This window comes from Strix aluco, chromosome 25 (assembly GCF_031877795.1).
Source record: "Strix aluco isolate bStrAlu1 chromosome 25, bStrAlu1.hap1, whole genome shotgun sequence".
In the NCBI taxonomy this organism is placed as follows: Eukaryota; Metazoa; Chordata; class Aves; order Strigiformes; family Strigidae; genus Strix; species Strix aluco.
The window spans coordinates 4,903,440-4,928,800 of record NC_133955.1 but is presented as its reverse complement, the minus strand read 5'-3'; the positions used below and the strand labels follow the sequence as shown (position 1 = coordinate 4,928,800).

At 52.9% G+C, this 25,361-nt stretch overlaps 1 protein-coding gene and 3 long non-coding RNA genes across 6 annotated transcripts; 3 read left to right on the top strand and 1 right to left on the bottom strand.

Moving 5' to 3' along the window:
- Positions 1-1,653: 1,653 nt before the first annotated feature.
- On the top strand, positions 1,654-7,068 carry LOC141934507 (uncharacterized). Its single transcript, XR_012626352.1, has 3 exons — positions 1,654-2,304; positions 3,188-3,357; positions 6,948-7,068. It is a non-coding gene; the product is annotated as an uncharacterized LOC141934507 (long non-coding RNA).
- BAK1 (BCL2 antagonist/killer 1) lies at positions 4,129-23,592 on the bottom strand. Of its 3 annotated transcripts, none has more exons than XM_074850001.1 (6): positions 23,180-23,521; positions 19,080-19,199; positions 12,514-12,649; positions 12,244-12,387; positions 9,913-10,093; positions 4,129-9,722 (listed from the first exon to the last, which is right to left on the bottom strand). In XM_074850001.1, the coding sequence occupies exons 1-6, from the start codon at positions 23,376-23,378 to the stop codon at positions 9,618-9,620; spliced, it is 885 nt and encodes a 294-aa protein (XP_074706102.1). In that variant the 5' UTR covers positions 23,379-23,521; the 3' UTR covers positions 4,129-9,617. The 3 variants fall into 3 exon arrangements, with proteins under 3 accessions (XP_074706102.1, XP_074706104.1, XP_074706103.1); XM_074850003.1 differs by lacking the exon at positions 23,180-23,521 and adding an exon at positions 20,502-20,707; XM_074850002.1 differs by lacking the exons at positions 4,129-9,722; positions 9,913-10,093 and adding an exon at positions 10,686-11,252 and having other exon boundaries at positions 23,180-23,592.
- On the top strand, positions 10,100-12,273 carry LOC141934508 (uncharacterized). Its single transcript, XR_012626354.1, has 3 exons — positions 10,100-10,362; positions 10,495-10,691; positions 12,209-12,273. It is a non-coding gene; the product is annotated as an uncharacterized LOC141934508 (long non-coding RNA).
- On the top strand, positions 12,330-19,072 carry LOC141934506 (uncharacterized). Its single transcript, XR_012626351.1, has 3 exons — positions 12,330-12,418; positions 14,750-15,733; positions 16,638-19,072. It is a non-coding gene; the product is annotated as an uncharacterized LOC141934506 (long non-coding RNA).
- Positions 23,593-25,361: the final 1,769 nt, after the last annotated feature.

Genomic DNA, 25,361 nt, shown 5'->3' with positions numbered 1-25,361 from the left:
CTTCTCTAGTGGCTTTCAAGTGCAGTTCCTCAGGTGGTTCTTCCTGTGGTGGCTTCACCCTTGGCAATGACGGGCCACACAGGAGCGTGGTCTTTTCCATTCAGCAGCAGAGGAGTTGCTGGCCACGAGGTCTGGAAGGGATGGAGCACAACGCTTCCGCTGGGAACGATGCTCAGTTGTGTTTTCCCCTGACAACATCTGCATCAGGGAATAACAAAGATGGGGATGCAGCAGGAGTGACACTGCTTGCAAATAACAAAATGAGCATCTATTAATAGCTGTAGAGTGCCAGAATTTTGCTGTCTTTATGGCTCTGCCTTTCCCTCCCTCACATGTGCCAGCTGCTAAAAATGACTCATTTCTTCTTAGAAAGCTGTCCTGCTGCCTTGGCAAAGCCTTGCTGCTTGGTGCCTTGATGGTAGGTTGCTTTATTTTTAAGGAAAAGCAGCTGAGCCGTGGTCATGACGTGTTGTCGTTGTTGAACTACAGATTTTTTGCAAGAAGATCAGAAGGAAAGAAGGGTTGTGAAACATCTTGTGCTACTTGTGTGCTGCCGTGGAGTTCAAAGAGGGTGTCATCTGAGCCATGTCGACCTCATCCAGTTTCAGCTTTCTGACCTTTGGTCCAGGTTTTGCAGAGTAAGTGTAGAATAACCCCACCTAAATCACAGGTGTAAATCCCCCCAGACAAGCACAATCAGCACATGGTAAATGCCAGGGTACTTCCCTGGACTATTCTGGTGAACGAGTTGATGGGCAGAGTTACGGTTCAAGCAAATGTGAGGGCATTTTTGGAGAGAGGGAGTTCTGAATTAGAAATGTGACTTGTATAAAGACAATGTTGTGGTTTGGTCTCATTCAATGACTGGTGTAAGTGGAAAACTGAATTTATTGCTGGCTTTGTGCTGAATCAGGTCTTCTAAAATCTGACTTTAACAGAAGAGGTTCCTCCTTTACAACAGAGCTCCATCCAAGGGCACTGAATTACTGCAGTATTCCCCACAGCCATCTGATGATAAGGCTATGTCTAAATGGTATATTGAGTGCAGACATGAAATTGCTCTGCCAGAGCTCTTGATATCTGGACAGACTCCAGCGTTTATCCAGAAAGCTGTACGACTGCCAGGAAAGCAGAGCAGAGCCCAACTTTATACATGTCAGAACGGTCATGTCTGCTGGAACAAGCTCATCTCACCCCATGGTCTAAGTGACAGTCATACCTCCAGGGTTGTCTTCTCTTGAATTTGCCCAGACCACCATGATTCATGGAGATAGTTCAGGGAAAGTCAGGGAGATCTGGGAATAAGGAATAAATTGGAGAAGACTGCATCTCTGGCTGCCAATTCACAGGATGGAAAAAACCACTGGCTTAGTAAACTGTTTGCTGCAAGCTATTCGCACAGCGCTGCCACAAAGGCACTCCTGCTGTCGGAGGTGCTAGTGCCAGTTCATGTCAATCATGGGGTTTTACCGCTGCCCCCGTGTTCCCCTTTCAGCTGGGAGATCATTTCTTCAATTCATTTGTGTCAATGCAGCCAGGTCCCATGTGGAATCCCAGATACCAGTGGTAGAAACGATGCGCGAGGTGAATGGACGTGAACAAGCCCTTGGGGGGAAGCGTATCCCTGACATTGTAGTGACAGCACACTGACTCTTAGCCAGGGGCTGAGAATCTTCAAACACCTGCCAAATGAAGGAAACCTGCCTGGGAGCGAAGGATTTTTATTTAAAAAATTAAGATGATAAAAACAAGTGTGATTTCCCAGCTCCTGCCCACTCTCGTTTCACATCCTGGAAATGAACTAGAAAAAACTTTTATTTCCGCAAAACTCCAGGTGGTTCAGAGTTTGACCCAGTTTTAGAGGTAAGGTACTTGTCTCAAATACCAGATCTAGATCTAGATTGCTACCAGATCTTGGATTCTGGTTTAGGGTCAATTCTATTTGAATGGCCAAAGGCAAATACTTCAATAATAGTGGCCTTAATTTTTTTTGGGTAATTTAATTAGGAGCTTGATCTGGTTTTGGGGCAGGACACAAAGTGGATTACAGGAGCAGCTGGCTCTTTAATTAGGGCCATTTATCTTTTGTTAAAGTTTAACCTTTACTTGCACAGAGAGGCAGTGACAGCGAGGGACAGAGCTTCGGCAGCATGTTTTTGTGTGCAGAGCGTCAGGTCAGCCAGGTATGCGCAGGATTGCGTGACTGGGAATACTCTCACCTTGCTCGAATCTCACTGCAGCGATCCCAAAGTACCAACTGGCAACTGTGACATACGGCTATTTATAGAGACCAGGAACTAGAGGGTAAATATTTATTTAGATTCCGATGCTTAATCTGCTACTGGCTGACTGTGTGGAAAGCCTGAGCCCCCACTCTTTCTACAGCAATTTATAACCAGAGCCTTCATCTCTTCCCCTTCTCCCAGAGCTCCCATACACATTCCCCAGGATTAATTCTGCAGAAAATGGGCATGGCCTGGGTTCAGACCCTCCGGCACCTTCTGGTCCCAGACCATCCTGACAGGCATCCTGCCCTCCCCATCTCTCCTCTCTCATTTCAACTGATGGGCATTCAGAGGTAGAAACTGCAAATCCAGGCACCCAGGGAGCGCAGAGGGTAATGGCACGAAGCTGCCGTTGCTCTGCTGGGTAGACAGACTTGTTTGCAATGACGTGGGATGGGACAGAGCAGCCGCTGGGAGCTGTGGAGTCACTTGGATTCACCGCTAAGCTGGCTGAACAATGAGGGCTGTGCTGCTCTGCAGGCTGACAAGGCAGAGCCACCCCCGTGGTAAAGCCACCTCTGTCACACTGCGGAGTCCTACGGTAACCACAAACCCCGCCACTGCCCACCCTGCTCCTTTCCTCAAGCAGAACAAGAGATCCTTGTCGAGGGTGGGGACAGGGAAGCTGGAAGGATGCTCCATGTCCATCAGCAAGGACTGATGGAGGCAACATCTCCCCTGCCCCACCGCAGTCACAAAGGGCTGCCCTGGCCCCGGTGCCTCCCACCACAACCAGTGACCAAGACACTGGGGCTCCACTGAGAGCTTCACCCCAGCCCCAAAAGCAAGGGCTGTAGTGGGTAGCATCAGCAGAAGTAGCTGCAGACCAGGATGACTGGGGGGACTGTTAGCACAGGTGGGGTGTGCCTGTGTTTATTAACAAGGTCTGTGCTCATTAACAGGGCACATGGTCCCAGCTGTCCCATCCCACGCAGAGCTGTTAAAGCATCCTGTGTCCCTACATCACCTGCTGCTTCACCCACTGCAGATGCTGCTGGAGCTCTGCAGCACCGGAAGGAATGACTGGGGGAAGCTGGTGTCCAGACTGGTCCTGCGAGGGGTGAGAAGTCAGGTAAGCAGCAAGGTTTGTCTCTGAGTAAAGGAGAGTGGTGCAGGAAAGGGAGGGCAGCTTTGTACAAGCTCATGCCCTGTCTTGGCATGTGAAAGGAGAGTAGTTGGGAGTGGCATTATCTGGGGATCCAGGCTGGTGTTTGGAAAGGTACCCCAGGACAGTGACTGTTGCAGGAGCCCCGGTTTCCCATCTTTGTGCCAGCCCACACTTCGCAATGTAAGTTCTCTGTGCTGTCAGCCGGAGCGTTAGCAGGAGGTGTTGCTGTCATCCCAGAACGGGCCAGGGGTAGCACCTCCCCATCTTGTACGTGTTGGGCTTTTCTGATAAGAACTGGCATTTGCTTTTCATTTGCTGGAGTGTTTAATGGCAGTTGAGAATCATGTTGTACTCCTCTGTAATGGATTTTTCCTTTGCAATTTCCTATCCTCATTGTTTCTTGTTAGGGAGGTGTGGACACATCAGAGATAAGATCCTTAACTTCGGGGCAGGTCTGGCAGCTGATCAGGCAGCAGATTACTACAGCAGTCTCTTCTTCATCCCTGCAGTGCCTGCTGTAACAGGGATGGCAAAGCAGCAGATTTCTCTCCCTATTTAGCTCTTCAGGCTAGCAAAAGTGTAAGAAGGCCTGGTGTCCCTAAACTAATGGGGCAACTGAGACTAAATAGCTTGTGCAAATTTGTGCACAGGAATGTGTAATACACCCAAGAGCTACCCAGAGCACCCTGCAAAGGAGTGCAGGGTCTGGAAGAAAACCCTCAACACAGCCAGGAGAAGAGTTTGCACTGCATGTACCATTTTTATTTTCATATATATATATATATTACATCATTTTAAAACAGAATATTTGTGAAAGAAATGGGGGTTTTTTGGGGTGAAAGCAATCCATTGTGTTCCACACAGCCCCTTTGCCTGCTATTTAAAGGTGACCTGCCCTTGGGGAAAGGCTGGCCTGCAGGCAGAGCTTGTTCCCCGTCTCCCTGCTGCTACTGAGACAACCTATGGTTGTCCTCTCCTCCTCCTGGGAAGAAAAGGTGTTTACCAGTCGTTCCCCTCCAGAGTCAGTGCAAAGCATGCTTTATTGCTCCATCATATACCCTGTTCCCTTCCTGCAGGGCTGGGAGAGACTGGGGGCTTCCTGGAGGGGTGGAGAAAGGAGCTGGGGAAGGAGCTGTGTGAAACACCGTGCACTTTGATACCGTGAAACGGGCAAGGAAGAACCAGAATTGCTAGTGTGGTTTCAAGTATACGTGTAAAACCCATCACACAGAGCTTCACGGAAGGCTGCCACCAGTTCTGACCAGGAAGAGACCAGTTTCTCCAGGGCAGCGCTGGCCCCCGCCAGCCTGAACCCCATAGCACCCCGTGTTTGGCAGGGATGGCTTGGGGTTTGGCTCGCAGTGAGAGGAATGGCCAGAAGGGAGAGGTGGTTCTGAGAAGCAAACTAGTAGCTCAGGCAGATTCCTCTATCCAGAAGGAAAGAGCTGGGAGAGAGTGGGAGTAAAAAATGCTCTCGAAGAGCCTCAGTGAATGAGACTCTTCTTTCAGACTCTCACCCCTTTTTCTATGTACCCCTTGTAACCATCTGAATGAAATTCTTCTGCCCACCCTCACGCTTCTGCTTGAACCAAGAGTTCTCTGTCCGGACAACTCCCTGTGTTATGTTCCTTTAACACCTCTCCTGGGGTAGCCTCTTGCACAAAGAACTTCTCACCAAATGTACCACCTTCTTCCCGCACCCCTTGATACGTAGGGAGCTGGCAGAGAGGTACAAGGAACCCCGGTGAGCTCGTGGCCTCGAGTGAGGCTGCGATCAGCTCCCCTGACTTGCCTCCACATGTGGTTCCTCCAGCCCTGGGGACTGCCTGGACAGCCTGCACCCCTCTTTGCTACTTGTGGGGTGCATCTCAGCCTTCACTGAGCACTGCGATGCTGAAGCCATCCTGTCTGCTGATCCTGGGGCTGGGTGGAGAAGGGAAATAGCAAAAGCTTTTCTTTGGTCCCTCTTCCTACCCACTCCAGGAGCGAGCAGACCAGGCAAGCGCTGGTACCAGTGGGTGCAGCTAAGCTGTAGGCATCAGAGGGAGCCAATCCTTCCTCGGATGCAACCCCAGCTTGGGTCTCTGGTGCTAGAAAAATGAGGTTTTCTCAGCAGCTGTCCACCAAACCCTGCAGTGATTTAGGTAGCTTTGCTTTGAGTGGGGGTGAGACTTTTCTTCCAACCCAATGATGCCATGGACAGTCCTCTCCTTGTGAACAGCCATGGCAGACCCTCCTCCTCATCTTCTGCCTTCATCTTCCAGTTGAGAGCTTCCCACCCCAGTTTCCCTTGCTCACCAGAGGAAGAAGCCAAAGCCCCAAGGGCAATCATGCCCCAGTACCACCACAGTGCCTAGGAAGGTGGCAGCAGGGAGAGCTGCTCTTCAGTGCATCAGATGGGCTTGCTTTCCTACAAGGTACAATATGTGACGGGGTTGGTGGCTAAACAAAGTTACAAATATTGTAGTAGATCAGGGCTTTATTCCTGCAGAATAAAGTGGCTGATTCAGCCCTGTAAGGAAAGTTTGGGGTTATTCTAAGAATGTAGTTTTATCTAGAGCTCTTGCTTCTATAGCAGAGACGTACTTTTTTTTTTTTTGTAAAAATGGCTCCTGGCACTGCCAGTCTGAGAGCAAAAGCCTTCTGCATATAATTAAGGTGGCCTGTGGTACCTTGTCCAGGCCCTTGCCCAAACTCTGCCGAGTGGGGCTTCGAGGTAGATACCCGCTGCAGCTCTCTAGAGAGGACCCACAACCCTACGAAGAGCATCAGCTTCTGGGAGGGCCAAGCCTTCTCATCTTGGTCTGTTTTGATCCCAGCAAATCCAACCCTGCTGTAGCCTGCTCCTGCCCCGTAAAGCACTCAGCACTTTCCCCACCAGCAGTCCAGCACGAACCAGTGATGACTGCCTTTGCTGTGGGTCGGGTGTGCAGACCACAGCTGATGGATACTGAGGTCACCTGGACAAAGAGGGGGACCTGGAAGGGGGGTTTTCCCCCTTCCATGGGAGCTCAGCCCCTCTCTGCCCTCGGAGCCAGCACCCAGGTGGCTGTGCCTGCAGTGCTGTTGCCATCCAGTGACAGGACACAGTACTACAGACCAGTCACCCATTCACAGTCCCTGTTCAAGCTTTTTTCCACTTGGTCCCCAGTGTCAGGAAGGCTAGGAGAGGTGAGAGCAGAGGGAGACAATATGCTGATATCCTGAGACAATCCTCCCTTCAAATCCCCTGAGAAAACGGATAAAATGAAAACTTTCCTTTGCTACAGCACCTATTTTAAAGGTTCTCTTCTCTATCCTGGTAGCACAGACTTTACTAAGGCTTCATCATCTACCATAAAGCTGAAAAATGTTCTTTTTTTTTTTTTTTTAAAGTTTGTTGGCTTTACAGCTGAATTTGGTTTGCAAGGTGAAACACTTTATCTGGAAGATGAGAATAAATTACAAGCAACATGGCTTTTTGTAGAAGCAAAACTTCTCTCCAATCTGTTAGAGTTCTTGGAGTGTGTTGCTGAAGTAGTGAATAAAAGTTGATGTACTGTTTTCTTGCCAAGGTCCTCTGAAAAAGTCTGCTGCAGACACAACCAAGCCAGAGAACTAGCCTAGAGGACAGTGACATGTAAATAATGTGGCTGATTAAGAGAAAAGGAAAATAACAATTAGTAGTTCATTTTCATCGTGGCAAAAAGGCTCCATCTGGTGGTGTTTTCACCCAGAAAAGAAGGTAAGGAGTGGGATGGGAAACTGCAGATACTCAGTTGGTTACACTGGTTCACACCAGAGAAGGATCTTGAGGAAATCTTGATCTGCTCAAGATGGGTGAACAGGTGGCACGATGGTAAATGAAGTTGTGTGTGGATAAATGCAAAGAAATAACACTTGCAAGGGGACAGATGAGCTCGGGGGGGCATTCGGCTGCTCAAAGAGAGTCAGCACAGCCACAAAACCTGAGCGTGGACAGTCCGCTGGAGATCTGTGCTGCTCAGCACAGATAAAACAAATAAAGCAACCAAGAGATATATAGAAGAGAAATATTATAGCAAATATTTTAATGCCTTTCTATTAAGCACAGTCCAGGGCACTCCACCAGGGAAGGGGATACTGCAGAAACAGTCAGGATCAAAATGATAAGCACAGAAAGACCCTGCTATGGAAATAGGCTGAAAGTTTGGTATTCTTACGTTAAATGAGGCAGGAACATGAGGGACGCAAGTGTTATGAGATTGGGGCTGGTCTTGCTAAGCTCTGCAGCTGCAAGGAGAACGGATGTAAGGTGTCCTGTCTGTGCTTGGACAGGACAGGTAGTAACAAGCTTAAACTGCATCAAGAGATAGAAATTGAGGGGGGGGGGGGGGGAAATAAATCTGAAGGTAAAGATTAATGCAGGAATTGGTGATATGGGAAAGCAATACTGGAGGGTTCTAAAAACAGGTCCGACAGCTGTCTGTCAGGAACGCCTTTGTTGCAGATGGGCTGCTCTGAAGGTCTCTCTGCCCCCCCCCCTTGGGCTCTCAGTGGTCACCGCAGTGGGTGACACCAGGCAGGGCTGCAGGTGAGCCGGGCTCTGCCCCGGTTTGGCGATCCCTGGGCCAGAGATGAGTCAGAGCACTGTCAGTTGTGGCCACTCAGCCCGTTTTGCAGTAGCAATACCAGGTGAGTCCCCTGCTCCAGCCGTCGTGGAAAGGTCCCTGAGGGCAGGAGGGCTCAGCCTGCTCAGGGCTGCAACTCCCCTTGTCCCAGGCTCCAGCCCAGAAGGGCTCTGTCTGCGCTAGGAGGGGAGCACAGACATAGGACCACTGCTCATTTCCTACCCCTGAGGTCCCTCCAGCTCCCTCCCCAGCTGGCTGACCTGCTCGAGGACTCAAGGAGGTGGGTGATGCTAGACTAGGATGAGTTTGGCTCAGACAGGGCCAGTCACAGTTTCAAGCCTTACAGAGTCACCTGGAGTAAAAAGAATAGAGCTAAACCATGAGGTCCACACTGGGACACTCTCCCTATTTTACAAAATTCAGAAAGATTTGGGATGGGAGAGTGGAGCCTGCTTCCCTCCCTCCCCCAAAAGTCACACTCAAGCACTAGTCATGAACAGGACAAGGTGAAGTCACTTCCCAAAGACGTTGTGCCCGGAAGAGGCTGGGCTCTGCTGTCTGGGCAGCTGTAAAAGACTGCATTCCTGGGCTTAACCAGGGCATGCCTGCACCATCCTGCCCAGCTGAGCCCAGAAGGCAACGAGCTGATGCAGGGCTGGGATGCAACTCCAGTGCCTCCCACTGCGAGCAAGGGAGACCAACTGGTCTCACTTGGGCTGCTCATCTGCCAGCATCCGAGTCTACTGAATGGCAGTCCCCAGCAGAACTGGGGGGTGGGCAGGCAGGCAGGCAGGCTGCCTACACCAACCATTAGTCACCCCACAGCTTTTTAGTGTTTGGAAACCTGCTGGTGCTTCCTAGGCCTGCTGGCACGCAGCCTTTTTGCTCACGGAGGGCTGTGAGGCTGCACCCCAGCACCTGCATCAGCCGTGGGAGAGCTGCAGGTCCCCACGTTCAGGCTGCAGCAGGGAAAACCTGCCTGCCAGCGCTGCCAGATGTTACCCTCGCTTGTCAGAGAACAGGTAGTCAGCGTGTTTCTTTAAAAAGGGGTAGGGATGCTTGTTAAGGAAAGAGAAGGCTCCAGTACTTGGGCTCAGGAACAGAGGGAAGGTGAAAGCAAGTCCCACATGGGCTAATGCTGGCTTGCCCCTCCAGTGACTTACAGACAACAATTGCAGCAACCAAAGCTGCAATCCCTCTTCAAATGTAGCCATGGTCTGGGCTAAAGCCATCAGCAAATGGGGAGCCCTGCACCTGCCCCTGGGAGAGGACAAGACCCAAGCACTCGTGCGCGCACACACACACACACACACACACGCATTATCACAAAACATTTATGACTCCAGAGGAGCCTGTTCTGCCTCGCTGCTGCCTGCTAGGAGTGTTGCAGTGATGCTCTGTCCTCAGCAGCTAAGCAAGGCATAAAACAAACAACAGAGTTGAACCTTCCCCCCCCCGCAGTGCTTCTCTCCATAGCTCCTGGTGGTGTCTGCGCAGATGGCAGAGACCCTAGGCCCTGTGGTGGGAGGGTCACAGGTCCAAGCTGAATCCCCCCTCTCTTGGGAGGCATCAATGCAGAGCAGAGATTTGAGAGAGAGCTTGGCCAGACCCCCCCAGCCTCTGCCCCCACATCAGTTAGGGCCTGAAGAAGCGTCGTACCACTAAATGCCCCACCATGACCAGGGCCACCACCACCAGCATGTACTTCATGTAAACATTGTCCAGCTCGAGTGCAGCCACCTAACGAGAAACAGAGAATAACCAGAGCACGTTAGATCTGCCTGGGCCAGGTTGCTGCTCTGCCTGCACCCGGGTCACCCCCCCGCCCCAGCCTCGGCAGTGCCGCAGTCCCCAGGCTGCACCTTTCGCTGGCTGGAGCACGGCTGCCTCCCCTCGCCCCCCAAACCCCCCCACGCTCCCGCTGGCTCACCCATCCTCCCTGCTGGGCGATCCACTGGGCGATGCGGTTCCGGAGCATGAATTCTGCCACGTAACGGGCGATCCGGCGGAGGAAACCCGGTATGCCGTGCTGGTAGACGTGGATGGCCATGCGGTAGCCAAAACCCAGCAGTGCAATCACCCGGCCCCAGTTAATGCCGCTCTCGAACAAGCTGAAATGAAGCCGATGATGGTCTGATTAAAGCACTGCCCTGGCTGGCCCAGACCTCCCTAGTCTCTGCATCCCAGGCACCGGGCTCTCGAGCAGTGCTGGTCACGGAGCAGGGCTGGGGATGCTGCGCTAGTCCTCGAGCTGCATCCCAGCTGCACAGACAACGTGGTCCTTTGGTGGCCAAGCGATGCGCAGCCACCCCCAAGCAGGGTGTGATTTCAGAGCAGAACAAACAGAGTCTTGGTCACAACCGCTGTTTGCCTCAGCCAGGTGAGTTAGGGATGTCCTAGGGAAAAGGAAATTTCCAAATCCTGTCGGCACAGCTACAGGCTTGGAATTGCTGGAGGGGAAGCTTTGTGATGGAGGTTGTTGACCTTCCTGCCCATCCCGCCTTTCCTTCAGGTCTCCACCTGAACGCAGGGCACATCAGCTGCCTGGAGGTCCTGGGTTTTCATTATTAAACCAGGTAAACTGGAACTGGTTTAAGCTGTCAGGCTGAGGCTGCAGCAAGCTCAGTAGCTGCTACACGTGAAGCCAGGAGCAGGAACTACCACCCCCCTGTCCCAGAGCATCCCTTGCTTGTGTGGTCATACCTGGAGGTAAGGAAGTTTAATTCTATCTAAGGACAAAGCATGTTAGAACAGGATTTTCCCTTTTCCTGCACTGAAAAACCCCTCCAAGACCAAAACCTGATCTTTCCTTAGACTGATGCTCCCAAGGGCTGGGGGGGTCTCCAAAATGTGCCTACTTGATGCCTGCTGCTCCTGACCCAGGTTTTGGTTGCTGTGGGTACAAACTGCATCGCTGCACTGATTTATCTAGACCAGTTTTTGAAGGTGTTTTTCCTGGTTTCCAGCAAGGCAAGCAAGAAGGAGAGAAAAAAAAAAAAAAAAAAAAAAAGAGTAGATTCAGGCCCTGTGTTTTAATCTGGCGCCCTGTCCTGGTGGTCCCTGTCTGCACAGCTGAAGGGAACAGTCTCCTCTGCAGAGCCTTGGCGTGGAGCTGCCACCGTGCAGGTGGCAGAGGGAGAGGGAAGTTAGAGCCCGGGAAGAAACAACAGAGAAACAGGTAGCACAAAGAGAGGGACAGAGGTTAATTTACCTGTTTGCGGTGCGTTAACCGCCTCAGGCTGGCAAAGTGGTGAAAACAGCGCCGCGTGGCTTCCCAAGGACAAGGGGAGCAGGAAAAGGACAGAAGAAAGGCAGTTAGACAACAAACACCGAGCAGAGGGGACACAGGGATGGGGCTGTGCCGGGGCCAGGTGTGCTCGGAGGAGCGACGGGAGCCTGGGACCCCAGAGGAGACCCCGGCTTCTCTCCTGCCTCTGCCAAGGGTCTTCTGCGTGACCCTGGCAAACCGTTTAACATGCAGAGTGTCTTAGTTTCTCTACAGAGAGGGGTGAGGACTGAACACCTTGACAGCCACCTCGATCCAAGCCTGTACCTCAGGCAATCAGGGCAATAAGTTGTCTGGGCGTTTGCCTTCGCTCTTCACCCTGTTGCTGTGCTGTGAGCAGGTGAGCTGGGCGTGCATCGCCTGCACGAGCTGGCTGCTGGCTCTGCGAGCCTGTGGAGCATCCCCCATGCTGTGTTAGTCAGACCCTGTTCCCCGTGGACCACGCCAAGGGCAGCGAGTACCTGCCCATCCCCACAGCCTGCAGCTGCATTTGCTTTGTGCCTCTGAAATCCTGACCTCCTCAGGGCTTCCCAGCTATCAAGCAAGCAGCACTGGGACCAGCAGCACGTCTGCTTTGGTTGTACCCTGAAGGGGAGCTGGGACAGACACTTGGCTACTGATGCACGGGCCACGCTTCTCAGGCATGTCCCCCAAACCTTCTGACCCCAGTCAGCTTGTGCAAGGACTGTGAGAGGTTTAGTCAGGTGAAGACTGTCCAAGCAGTGCACAGGAGGAAGAGCAGACAGGCAGAAAACACAGGAACCGTCACAGTGAGCTTGTTGGGAGCTCAACCCAGGGACGGTGGGTGAAGGTTGAACAGACAGAGCCTGTGTGCTGGGGCAGAGCCGGGGAGGCAGCTGCTCCAGGGTGGGGGCAAGGATTTAACTGACTGCACTGCACCCTGCCTGACCTTTCCTTCCCTGGTCTTCTCCGGGAGAAGGCGTCCAGCCCACGCCGAGGAGCCGGTGGCCTTACCTGGAGGCTATTCTGGTGAAGTACTCATAGGCGTTCTCCTTGGTGGGCTGCAAGGATTTCAGCATGTAGCGAAACTCCGCGTCGTACCGCTCGTTAATGTCGTCACCGATGATGGCCAGGCGCCTTCCCACCAGGCTCCCGGTGCTGCCCAGAGACAGGACAGCGTTACGGACAGGTCAGCAAGACCGGCAAGCTGGACCGAGGGGTGGGTCTGCAATGAGGCCAAGGGATGGGGTTGAGGGACGTGCATGTGGTTGGTATCAGTTTTACCTGCCCAGCTCCTGCTGGATCTCCGCGATCTCTGGGTCCATGGGCATTTCCTCCCCTCTCTCCTCTCTCTCCTGTTGGTAGCGGTAGAAGGCATAGCTCCGAAACACCTCCTCTGTCTCCTCTGCCACCTGGTCTTCTGAGAGAGACAAGAGGAAGAAGAGTCAAGGGAGAAGCTCGTCTCCCCCTTTTCCCAAGTTTGAAAGAGACCATTCCCTCATTTTCAGCCTAAATTTGTGCTGTTCATATTAACACTGGCCTTTTGCAGTAAAACAAAAAGAATCCAACACAAATTAGTTCTCAGAAAACTAATTTTGAAGCCGGCCTTTGTTCTTAGGGGCACAGGCCCACCTTTTGAATCCATTTTTGGCAAGAGACAGCTACAGGACTGTCACAACACAAACCAGACGTCCCAGCGCTTGCCCTTGGCAGCTCGCTTTTGCCTCTCGATAAGGGCATTGCTCAGCACAAACAGGTTCAGGAATCTCAGATCCAAACCCAAACTGGAGGCAAAGCTCAGTCTAGTGCTGCCCATCAACCCTCAGCAAACAATCTTGTTTTCTAGTGTCCCCAACAATCGTGCCCTTGCATGGCATCAGCGATGACGTGGTGAGCAAAAGTTAAATGGGTCATTTTAGATAATTCCTTGCCGATTCAATCACACATCACTGGTCTCACGTACACCCACAGCCCGGCAGCGGCACTGCCAGGACAGGGTTTGCAACTTCTGCGTGGGCTGCTGGCAGGCACAGAAAGGAGAGGAGCTTTAGGATAACTCATAAACTGTAGCCCAGAGAGGTGACTCCCCATCTGGTGCTTGAAAGCAGATAAACAGCCAGGTGATCAGTTTGAATGCCTGCTCCTGCTCCAGGACACCCAAATCCCCTGCTTTGCTAAAAATTATCCATGGAAACAATAAGCCCCTTGCATGGTGAGAGGGAGGCTGCAGCTGGGCAGGGGATGAGCCAGGGCTGTTGTGGGGGTGACCTGAGGCTGGTTTTGGGTGCCACAGCTTCCTTCCCCTGCTCTTGTAAACAAGCAGGGCTTGGCACGCCAGGTATTCAGGGTTCAGCGCGGGAACGTGCCCGTGCAGTAACGTCACCTGGCCCCGACAGCGCGCGAAAACCAACCCAGCTCTGTGCAAGCAGGAAGCGAGTCAGAAACCACTGAGGCCAACAAGCGTCTGTCTGCAAGTGGCTCAGCTCCAGACCTGCACGCGTGGCCCCATGCCCACACTGCGGGGACGAGCAAGGGTCTGGCTGTGGCCAGGACCTGCCCCCTGCGGAGCAGGGAGCCCCCGGCGAGGCGTTTCAGTCCCGTAGGTACTATGGTGACCGATACCTTATCACACGTGTTACATTGCTCTGGGGGAAAGTACCCGGCCTGTCACGGGATGTCTTTGATTAGAGCTCGGTTTCAGCTGGCTGGAGAAGCAATCTGGTCTAGAGCACTGGGTCCCAGCTAAGTCACCCCGTGGGGCTTGGGGGGAGCTGGCCTAAGGTCCCAGTAACACAGTTGTGCCCAGTTTCTTTTCTAAGATGTAAAATTTGTAGGGGACAGAAATGGTATGGACAGATCAGAGCCCTGCTCCTTTGACAGGGTATTGCCACTCAGAGTGGAGATTCACAGGCATTAAACCGAGGGGCAAAGCCCAGCTTTGAGCCCAGTAAATGAGCTACTTGGGGAACACCAGAAGTTCAGGACCCTGCAGACCGGTGGCTTGGGGTGATCATCCTGCACAAGGCATGCTGGTGGCACGCAGCAGGTCAGCACATGCTGACTAGCAGCAGTGCAGCTCACTGCAGCCAACCCAGCTAAAACCCTTTCCAGGCGCCCTGTGATTCTGTGATTTCCACCCTCCAGACTGGCCACGCGGTTCTCTGGCCACTGGAAATTGCATTTCCGATGCAGAGACGCTCCTGCCCGAGCCATGTCCCAGAGTTGGGATGTGTGGATCTGGACACAGCTGTCCTGGCAACGCTGCTCCATAAAACCCTGTATCCAAGTCTCCAAAACATGCCGTGCCACTTGTCGCAGAGTTTTTCCAGCTGGTCACGTCTACATGGTCCACACGCGGCTCTGGGGAGATGGGCCCAGCCCCGGATGGGGTGTGGGGAAGGGAGAGGACCCATCCTGCAGAGACTCAGGTTACACCGAGTTTGGGTTGGGTAAATAAAGGTGAAGGGAAATGACAAGCCCTTGTCACTGTGTTTTCAGGGGACTGTTTTTTGTTTTGCAGGAACGGGTTTATTTGGTGGTAAATAAATCCCACCTTTGAAGGAGCCAGTGAGCGTTGCACTGCGAGACAGAAAACGAAACCGACTGACTCACAGTTTCAGTGAGAGGCAGGGTAAACACACTGCGAGAACAAAAGAGGAAATAAGTGGATCAAAAAAAAATCCCTGGTTTTAATCACCCCAAGCGCTACTTTTAGTAACACAAGGAGAAGCGAACACACATCTTTGTCCCCCAAGTGCTAATCCACAGCACCCACTGGGACCATCTCTGGGTCTCTTCCACTCAGAAGAAGATGATCTGGATCAAGATTTGCCCTGTGGACTCCCAGTACCAGCAGCAGAGAGGAGGAGAGTGGTTTAGAGCTCCTCTGGGATCTTTGGGCTCCATGTGGGATCCTCAGGGCCATGTTAGGGGGCTCATGAGCTGCTGTGAGCCCCCACACTGCAAGGGAGAATCTGCTCCGCTTCTGCTTCACGGAGCAGCGACCCCACCGCCCTCGGTCCCCAGTGCACTCGCAGCATCTAGACCAGACCTACCCCAACAGCCTCTTGCCTGGATTCACACTGTAGACAACACTGAGCGGACTCCAGCCAGTCTCAAACATGCAACGTCTGCATTTCTGTGCAAGATCCTTTATTTCTCCCTGTTCCCATCTCCCGGAGAGCAGCTGCGCTACAGTGAAAACTGGCAGGTCTCATCAAAGTTATCCATCAGACCTCGTTACAACTAAATAGCCCTGCTACAGACTGCAGTCATGACAGATGCAACCTGGCAGCATCCCCTTCGAGCTCGGGAGACAGGCAGTAACTACACCGAGAGGTGCATCTGTTTGCACAGAGGGAGATATCCAGCCTGGAAACAGCTTTGGGGAACCACAAACGGTCTCTGGAGGTTTCTGCCTCGAGGGGAAGCTCAACTCCACCTCATGGTAGCTGCAATTCAAGTGTGGGATGAGCAGTTATGGATTTGGGTTAGCTTCCACCGGGTAAGGCAGCCCCTTGTGAGACTTATTGCCTGTCAATAGCAATGGCACCCAGGATCAAAGGCTGATCACCCTGACATTGCATCATGGTGGCACAATCCTGCACAGCTTGAACCCAAGAGCAGAGCTTCTAGACAGGGAAATGGAAAACTGTTGTCCTCAGAGGCATCTGCACAGCACAAAGCCCTTCCCCTTATTCTGCTCTTTAGAACAAGTATCTTCCCACCCAAAAGAGGAGCAATATTCTCAAACAGCCTCCCTGCAGAGCTAATGGGCAAAGACCCTTGGTTTTAAGACAGAAATTCATCTGTCAGTAAGGGAGGTTCTCTGGTCCAGATTCTGGATCAGAGTCAAGAAACCTGCTTTAATTCTTATGTTCAGTTGTGTCCCACCAACACTCCCAGAGTTACAGGCTGGCAGCCGGGGCTGGGGGCTGCAGCAAGGTTTTGCTCTGGTACTTTGCTGCCCGAGCTGATATTTGTCCCATATTTGCTCATCTACTGAACTGCCAAGCGAGGCTGGGCCCAGGGCTCAGTGGGATGCCCGAGATCGGTGGGCATCTCAGCTCTGGCAATATATCTCCCTCTGCCCCGTCAGGTTCTTCATAAAAGAATTTTTGGGGTATCCTTTGCAGGCCAGAACAAAGGAGTCACGAGGCAATTCCATAGCAGTTATTTCCCAGCACAGCCATCAGAAGGATGACCGTTTGTTTTTCTTTTAAAAACGGAAACCACATATTGATGGGAGATGCAGTTCAACGGGAAGTCCAATACTCTGTGTCTGTGCTGGAGATAGGAACCGCATGGGCACCAGACAAAAGTCTGTCTAAATGGTCTTGGTGCTCTACAGGATGTATGAGAACCCAGGCTTAAACAGGCAGCTCACATTTTTCCTACTCGTTTTGCAGGTGGTCTTGGCGATGAAGACACAGAGACACTTAAAAACACATGACTAACATCCCTAAGCAGCTATTTATCAGTTCGTGACTTGCTTCACATGCAACGTTAAGTCCAGAGTGAAGACAAACAACCAGGGACTAAATCTCACACCCCTTTATGTACGTTACGTGAGTATTAAACACACACAGACGGATGAGAAAGCCTGGGTAATCTGAGGAAGAGAACAGTTGCCAATCTGACACTGCACACTGAGTCAGGGTGCCTGGGCTTTCCAGGCACCACCCTGACACCTTGGACATCCTTGCAGACATTTGCATCACATCTCTTGCCATTTTCCTAGTACTAAGTAGTAATAGCAATATATCACCTTTCTCAACAAAGGGCTTTGGGGTTCCAGCTGACGTGGTCCACACAGGAGCTAAGTGTGACCACATAAACAACGTTTTCACCCCGTGGACTACCCCCTCCGCAGTGTAAGGGGCTGAGTTGCACTTGGCACGGTTACCGGTTACCTGCAGGGGCGAGGACAGCCACGTCCATGGCTTGTCCCACAGATCTAAGCCTCGATGGAATTATCCAAAGCATTCCTGTAGCTGTGTGTGTACCCCGGCAGCACGTCTGAACAGGGAGGCACTGCCACCCCCATGTTACAGACGAGAGCTGAAGGAGGCCAAGGTTACTTTTCTGAAGTATGAGCCCTGTTTCCTGAGCTCAGCTCAGCACTGTTGGTGCTGGGCCTCCCACCCCTGCTTCTGCAATGTTTGCTCCCCTTTGCACGACTATTCATGAGCTGAGTTGCTCCTCCTCTTCATCACATACTGCCAGGAGTATGAAGCTCCTGCCTTCGTCTACAATGTCCTGAAAACACCAGAAGTGCAAACTGCCACCCAACCTAGACAGAAACAGCAGCATCTTGTCCATGCCCTAGGCAACAGCTGGTGGAACAAGGGCTCAGAATGATGCTCAAGCAAATCCTTGAGCAGCAGATAAATCTCTTCACCCCCTACCACCTCCAAAGATAAACAAACAGAGCAAGCCAGCCCTAAATGAAAGCCAGGCTTAATACCTGTTGGCAAAAGCCTTCTTCCACCCCGTAACCCCATAGCACGTGTTGGTGGAAGCTGCACACTTCTGCTTCCACTGGAATCCATGAGGCTTCTGCCTAAGAGGCGTGCAGAGATCCTGCCTCCAAATTCCAGACGGACGCCCCTGACTTTTGGGAAGTGGAGGGATGCCAGTGCTGCCAGTAAGTGTTTGCAAGCTTACAGGAAGCGTGACTTTCAAACAGTGTGGTTAGAGCTCAGGGCCTGATCCTCTCGCTGGTTTTCACATCAGCATCTCATTGGCCTCAACAGGAAATCAGCATACGTAAACAAGCGCTCTTATTTATTTATTTTCGTACCTTGTAGACTTTAGTAAGGGAAGGACAGAGTATTTTTTCTTCTAGTGTATTCATGCGGGATCTAGCACAAATGGTACTCTGAGATGGAGAGGAGTCCAGGCAATACCAGAGTATAAATAACATTATCAGGCCAATAAAACAGCTCGGAGCTGGATCTGAGCTCAAATACATGAACAGTTAGGTACAGCTTCTAATCTCCATTATTGACAGAGCTGCAATGACTCAGCCGTATTTACAAGTCCACCTGCAAAACAGGTTAAGAAGTCACCTGTGTTTAACAGCTTTCTGTGCAGCGGCATTTTATCATTTTGGGATGGAACGGGAGCAGAGGTTTTTCCCGGCTTCCTTTCGGCCCCCTTCCCAGTTTCACCCATTAGTCTGAAACACAATTACACAGTCTGCTGGGCTCGGCACACACCAGAAACGGACTGAACTGCTTCTGAATGTTGGTGAGCTGTAACTTTTTGTCACTGCTATGCCAAGGCACACCGGAGACCTGATTTCAGCCAGCAGCTGATGCAGCAAGACTGAAACCAACTGCCTGAGACCAGGCGCTGCTCAGCAAGGCGTGCTTTTCTCTGTGTTTTCAACATCGAGCACCTTTCTCTCTCTCATGCTCAGGGAAGGGAAAGTAAATGACAGCAGGCACCAGCCGTACATCTCGCAGCCAGCCGGGGTGACCTGCCCCATGCCCCAAGCCCTGTGCCCTCTGGCACCCCGCTGTGCCTGCCTCAGCCTGCCCGCACAGAGCTGCCAGCGTACCCCAGCCCAATGGCTCCCTGCACACTATTTTCTCCGTGCTTTTCAAGCCCTCCTTGCTGCCCACCTCACTAATCCAACGCCAAGCATCTCCTGAAAGCATCGAGCGTGCGCTCTCCCGGTTGAATTCAGCATAGCTTTACAGAACTGATTTGTTATCCCAGTCTTGCAATGGGCCCTGGAGGTATGAAAAACCCCATCTTTTCAAAGAAACACAGCAGGAGGGGGAAAAAAAGAAAGAATGGGTTGAAAATGCTTCCTCCCCTGAATATCACAGCAACCTTTTTACCTGAGTTGAGCTCTTGTGACAGCCTGCGCCCGTTGCTTCCTTGGCGTCCGTGGGCCCTTGGTGGGTCACCGTTGTTCCCTGAGGCCATTGCCGAGAGATGCTTGGGAGTATCAGCTTCACCTGGAACGACAAGAGACAGTAAGTGAATGGGTTATGAGCAGCCAGCAGGGACACCGGAGCCTCACGGGCCCTCGCTCCCTCACACACCTCCCAGAGCAGCCTCAGGAAGCCCCTTTGGCTGAGCCAAGTGCTCAGAACAGCAACACTGCCTGCTTTTATCTCTGCCAGAGACCTGGCTCCTCCCTTCCCAGCACACTCGTTCCCTGATTCCTGGCCACACCAAGTCCCCTGGCTAGATTTCTCGCTTCCTAACACTTCTCAGTAACATGTTTGCAGACAGTCATATGCCAGAAGAGGAAAGTCACCCAGCTCCCTACCCCACTTCACCACCTCCCCAGCCTCGCTGGAAACCTTCTGGCTATCCTCTGACCTGCTCAGCCGGTGCCGGGGGCTGCGCCGGCGCTTACCCAGCCCAGACAACAGCAGCACCTGCAAGGGCTTCATGCCGGGATGGAAGCAAAAAAATCACAGCACAAAGGGCTCTAGAACCCCCTGGCTGCACCCCGAGAACGTGTCTGGGAGCTGAGCCATGGGGCTCCGCTGCTGCCCTGACCTGCAGCCACGATGGTTCAGAGCACGGCAAGAGCAAAGCGACCCGTGACCACGCCGAGCTCCCGCATGGACCCGCAGCCGATTTCCCCTGGCAAGCACCTCTGACTTGTTTTCCACAACTCCTACAAGAGATGAACTCTGTTTTCCTGTATCCAGAGACTCTAATTCCCCCTGTTCTTTATGTCTTCTAATCTCCTCAGAATAAGAAAATTAAATTAAATGAGAACCAACGGCACAGCTCATACAGCGCCTGAACTTCACAGGTATCCTAAACCCAGACCTGTGGTTTAGGGCTCCTCAGTCCTCAGCGTCTTCACCCCTCTGCTCGTTGCACTGACCTCAGCCCCTGGTTTTTGCAGAGAAGGAAGCGAGGCCACACAGTTACTATCAGGGTTACAGAGAGATCACTGCAGCTCCCAGCCTGCTCTTTGGCATGCCAGTACATGTTCCCAGCCCAGACTTCTATAGAGCTAACCTGGGGGGGGGTTTCTGATTTGCACCAGGTCTAAGTTCATGAAGACACATCAACACCCAGAAGTTTAAATTGTATCCTAGGCAAACATTTTTAAAAGTGCTGGTTATGGATAAATAACCACCTATGTCAAGATTAGAAGTGCAATGCGTGGTTTAAGCTTACAACCTCACACTGAAGATTATTCAGAGGGAAAAGTAAATTGAGACCGTAAGCAGTAATGTGAAGCACAGCCTGCAGTCAAGGTGGGGATGGGGGCCTGGAGATGCAAAGCTTACCAGCCTGGCTTAGAAAGCCATCGTGTATTTGCATAGCTGCATTCAGGGAGCCTCAGCCACAGTGACACAGATGGAGACGCTATTTTTTCCTACGTGCCTCCGAGTACAGGATTTCCCCTTTCCTCCCCAACCTCAAACATCCCCATCCAAGGAAAAGCTGAAAACATGATGAGGATCAGCAGTTGGGAGCGAGGGTAAAGCTGGGGGGAGAGCTGGCTCAGATCAGCAGAGACCCGGGCTCCAGAGCTGCCCCTCTCCTTGCTCTTGTCTGCTCTGGGACACGCTGGAGACAGCTCAGGGAGCGCTTGGAGCGGATGCACATGCCCCGGTCCCCTCCTCCACAGAGGAAACCCTCCCGTGCTTCCTCCACTGCCATCCCCAGCCCCTCCTCGGGCGCTTGCAAGGCTACAGCTGCAGCCCACCTTGCACAGGAAGGCCTCAGTGCCTTCAAGGGGAAGCACGACCGGACTCAGAGCAGCTCTCTGGAGCTCATGGGTGAGCGAAACAGTACGAATTTCTGTACTCCACGCTGCTACAACCCGAGGCTGCACTGAGCGCTGGGGAGGATGTGGACGCACCCAGCCAAAGAGTTCAGCTGCCTCTGGAGCTTTTACAGTTTGGTCTATAGGTGCAACCAGTTGTATTTCACATCAACCCACTGCCTGTGGCCCAGACCTCAGCTATGAATAACAGGGAATTTCTGATGCAGATGTGACTGCTCAGTGTGAAGGATGGCTGGTGAGCACAGGAGTCCAGTGCTTGAGAAGCAGCTGACTCATGTGATCTTCACATTTGCTGTCTGGCAAACCCTTAGGAAGCAGCAAGCTGCGACTGTGACCATCATTTAAGAGGAACTTTCATTTTCAGTTTCCTTCTCAATATAGTTTCTTGTAGGGCTTTCTTCTCTTGCAACACCAAACACCACAGCCCTTCTGCACACACTCACATCTGGGACCGGCAGGTACATCCCCTCAGCACGCTGCTGGTCCCCAACCTGCTCCCTGGGGAGCACACCCTGAACTCCCACTCCTGCGAATCAAGTGAGCATCCAAGGTAGCTCACTGCCAATCCCTGCTGGGGCTCAAAGCGCCTCGGACCATCCTCACCAGTGCCAAGAGTGCTGCTGCCCACTTTCTTCCTGCTTCCCAGCCCCTTTGATTTGCCCCGTTCCCCCTTCGTTATGAGAATACCGTGCTGGAAAAGAACATGAAGGAGGATATGGCACCCACACACTTAAAGACAGCCCAAGGCTCTCCAGGACTTGAGACAGGGCTCAAGAGAGGGTTTGGGGGAAGCTGCAGGTTACTGGAAGCAGTGTCTAATTCTCAGCAGCTGCTAAAAGATTCAGCTAGACCCTGACTTTTTGCTCTTGTAGGAGGCTGAAAAGGGTTAAAAGCGACAGACAGCACCTAGGATGTGGATTTAGCAACACCTCCAAGATGGCACAGGAACCTTATCTTTATTAACGAGCACATACCAAGCGAAGAATCAGCCTTCCTGGAACCTGCCAGCCTTCCCTAATAAAAGACCTTTGCCTCAGCTGTTTCTCAGTTCACACTCATCTCTGCTCCTTAAACGTCTCTGACACAGTTCCTGTGTGCCCTGATCACCACTCCTCCTGACTTTTCTCTAAAGGAAGGTGCCCGGGTGCAGGGAAGATGGTGGGACTGGCCCGGAGCGGGAGGCAGAATTGCAAGCTGCGGGTGGGGAGAGGATCTGTAGGAGCAGCCGTAATCCCTGTGAACAAGCCTGGCTACGGGACTCTGAAGTCACCTCCTGACATATTATGAAGATCCTGTTCCAGGAAATGTGTGGAGCATCCTCTGGGACGAGCATTTCACAGGTCTGGCCCTAGGCCCGTGCATGGGAGCGATTCCATCTCTAGCAAACCCTCTCCAGGACAGAGATCCCGCAGGATTCCCGTGCCCTACCCGGGCAGCGCAGAGTCAGCCCCACTCCTCCCAGCAAACACGTGAGGTTGCCCAGTTTGGCGTTTACCCACCCAGCACAGCACCAGGGTCCAGCTGGCCCACGAGCCCCAGCAGACACAGACATGGCAGCCAGGGTCCCCCTACAAGCCCACATCCCGGAGGTCCCCGCCACTGCTGGGCGGGAAGGCGGCAAAGCCACACGTGCCGTGCCCGTGTCTGAGGTCACAGCCCAGAGCGTGGTGAGACCAATGTCACCCTCAGCGTGGCACAACTCTTCCCACCGACCGCTCGCACAAGCCTGTCTACCCCAAACCCCTACCCTGAGCGCTGGCGTGGGGGTGCTGGGAGGGGCTGTCACCACCGTGGCCTCGCAAGGGGTCAAAGAAACCCCAAACACCCGGAGGAAATATTATTAATAATAAATATTATTCCCTCTTGGGGGCAACGATCAGCTCAAAGCGAGACCTTTCAGCCCTGGCCCAGCTATTGCACCCAGCGGAGTGCTGCTTGCCGAGGTACCCCCCTACCCGTGTTCACCGGGCGGTGCAGGATGAGGCCCCGCGGCTCTGCCCACCCCTCCCGCCTTGCCGGGCCCCCCCATGAACCCCCCGGCACCCCGGGGCTCCCGGTGCATCCCGGCTCCTGGCAGCTCCGGCACCGCCCGGCCGGGCCCGGTGAATAAAGATAAACCCATCGCGGGGTGGGGGGGAAAAGGGGGGAAGGAAGGGGGTTCCCCCCACTACTCACCGCGTCCCGGCGGGGTGTCCCGGGGAGCTAACGCATCCCGGCGGGGAGCTGCTCCATCCCCGCCGCCTCCCTTCCTGCCTCCTCCCCGGAGCGCGGCGCGGGGGAAGGAAGCGAGCAGGGCCGGGGAGGAGGAGGGAAAAGAAGAAGAGAGAAGAGGAAAAAAAAAAAAAAAAAAAAGAGAAACCCAACCCCAGACCATAGATGCAGACGCGGAGCCGGGCAGGGCTCAGCTCCCTCTAGAGGCACCTTCCCCGGCCGGAGCGTGGGAAAGCGGCTGCGGGGCCGGGGGTGGCGATGGTGGGGGGGGGCAGTGGGGCTCCTCGGGGGGCTCAGGGGGTTGGGGTGAGGCTGGGGGCATCGCCTGGCTGCGGTTTCGCTGGGAGCGGGGTTGGGGGTGGCTCTGCCGAGCCCAGCGGTGCAGAGGACAGCACATCCCAGCGCCCGGCTTGCTGCGGTTCCTCGGGAGTTTTCGGGTTCTCCGTGGGTTCTCCAGTGATTTTTCTGACCTTTTTCTTAAAGCTGCGGCTTCCTAGCACGGTCCGTTTGCCCTCTGTCAGGTTCCCCGGCAGGTCGGGCCAGGAGCCCTGATAAAGTCATTATTAGACATTTCTAATAGGAAACTTCTGTGTTGATCCACCAGAAGAAAAGTTGGTGGTGGCAGAGGTGGTTCACACGGAGTGATTTAGGAAATTTTAAATTCCCTGAGATTAGGAAAAAATCACAGCGGCTGGAGGAAAGGGCATGGTTCACCCTGGAGAGCAAGAGAGCCGCTTTGCCGGAGGGGGCTCTTCGGCTCAGCAAGCTGCCCCCGCTGCTTTTCCTCCCCTTGCTCCTTGGGAGGCTGCCAGGGGCTTCACTGTTGGTGCTGAAAAATGCCACATAAGCAGAGGTTTGGGGCCGTATAAATGCTTGCCTGCTAATTATCAAATTACCTGTGTGTCCAATGGTAGGAGCACTGTCCATGCCCGGCGATGTCATGCCCTGTGGGATGCTCCCTGCCCCAGAGCTGAAGAGAGAGACTTGAATTCTTGACTTACTTGGCTGAGCTTCACCAGGGAAAATGGGTTGGAGAGGGTCCAGCTCTGGCTCCAGAGACGCCCTCTCCCCTTGGAGGTGGGGGCTGCTGGGGACGTGGCTTTGGCAAACCTTCCTGAGGGCGGTAGCTGCATCCTAGCAGGTTGTGGAGGGCGAAGCAAAGGGTGACTGTGGGGACCGGGGGGCAGGAGAGATGTGTCCTGGCCAGAGATGGCTTTCAGGGGTGTGAGACTAATGATGGAGCAGAAGAAGGTGAGGAATCCACAAATGGGGACTGTCCCCATCAGCCTGATAGCAAGGATTCTGCCTTCCTGCCAAAGTGTGCTCACAAACTCCTGGTCCTGGAGGGGCTCGAGGTCCCACCATCAACCTTAACTCTGCACAGAGCCTTGGGGTGAGTTTTGGTGGTGAATGTAGCAATGGGGGCTGTTTGGGTCAGAATGTCCCTACCTCTGGGTTATCCCAGTGCCCCTGCTGGTCTGTACTGGTGGTGGATGCTGTTGTGCACAGCTGGTGTGGCGTGTGGCCGGGTTTTAAGCTGAATTCTGGCCCAGTGGGATGTGCTGACTGTAGCAGGACGAATCCTGTGCTTCTCCCCACACATTACGTCCATCTGGGCTGTTCCTGAGTCCTACCACTGTTTCAGATTTAGCATCCCTTAGTGTTTCCTCATTAGGCAGCGGTGTTGGTGAGAATTTTTGCAAAAGCAACTCTCATCTATAATCCTTCTTCCTTTTTTGCAAACCGCTTCTCTTCCACCTCAAATACATTGCATGTAGAAAAACAGCCGGGAAAGCAGCACTGGGTGAGCATCAGGTGTATGATACTTGTAGCTGCTTCTAATCGCATTGAGCATCAAAAGGTGTGGAAAATAAGCCGTGCAGGAGGCCTGGACAACTCCTCTGTGTCCACAGCAAGTGCAGCAAGAAACCTGTGGGGACTGAGCTGTGGGTGGGCAGCAGGGACTCGCACTGTGATGTGTCTGCAAACGGCTGCTGGAGAGTGTTAAAGAGGGGGAAAATATCAGGGATAAGGAGAAATTAGTTTGAAAGCACCAGCTCTGTTATGGGAATGGCCAATATGGACATCAAGAAATGATGGTGGCAATCAAGTATTTAGGAGATTGTCTGATGAGTGGTCTAAATCC

Coding starts and splice junctions, on each gene's coding strand:
- BAK1 (XM_074850001.1), bottom strand. CDS start 23,378: ATGGTCTGGGGTTGGGTTTCTCTTTTTTTTTTTTTTTTTTTTCCTCTT. Junction 10,094..12,243: donor TTCACCAGAATAGCCTCCAG/GTAAGGCCACCG, acceptor GCTTCATTTCAG/CTTGTTCGAGAGCGGCATTA. Junction 9,723..9,912: donor TCGCCCAGCAGGGAGGATGG/GTGAGCCAGCGG, acceptor GTTTCTCGTTAG/GTGGCTGCACTCGAGCTGGA.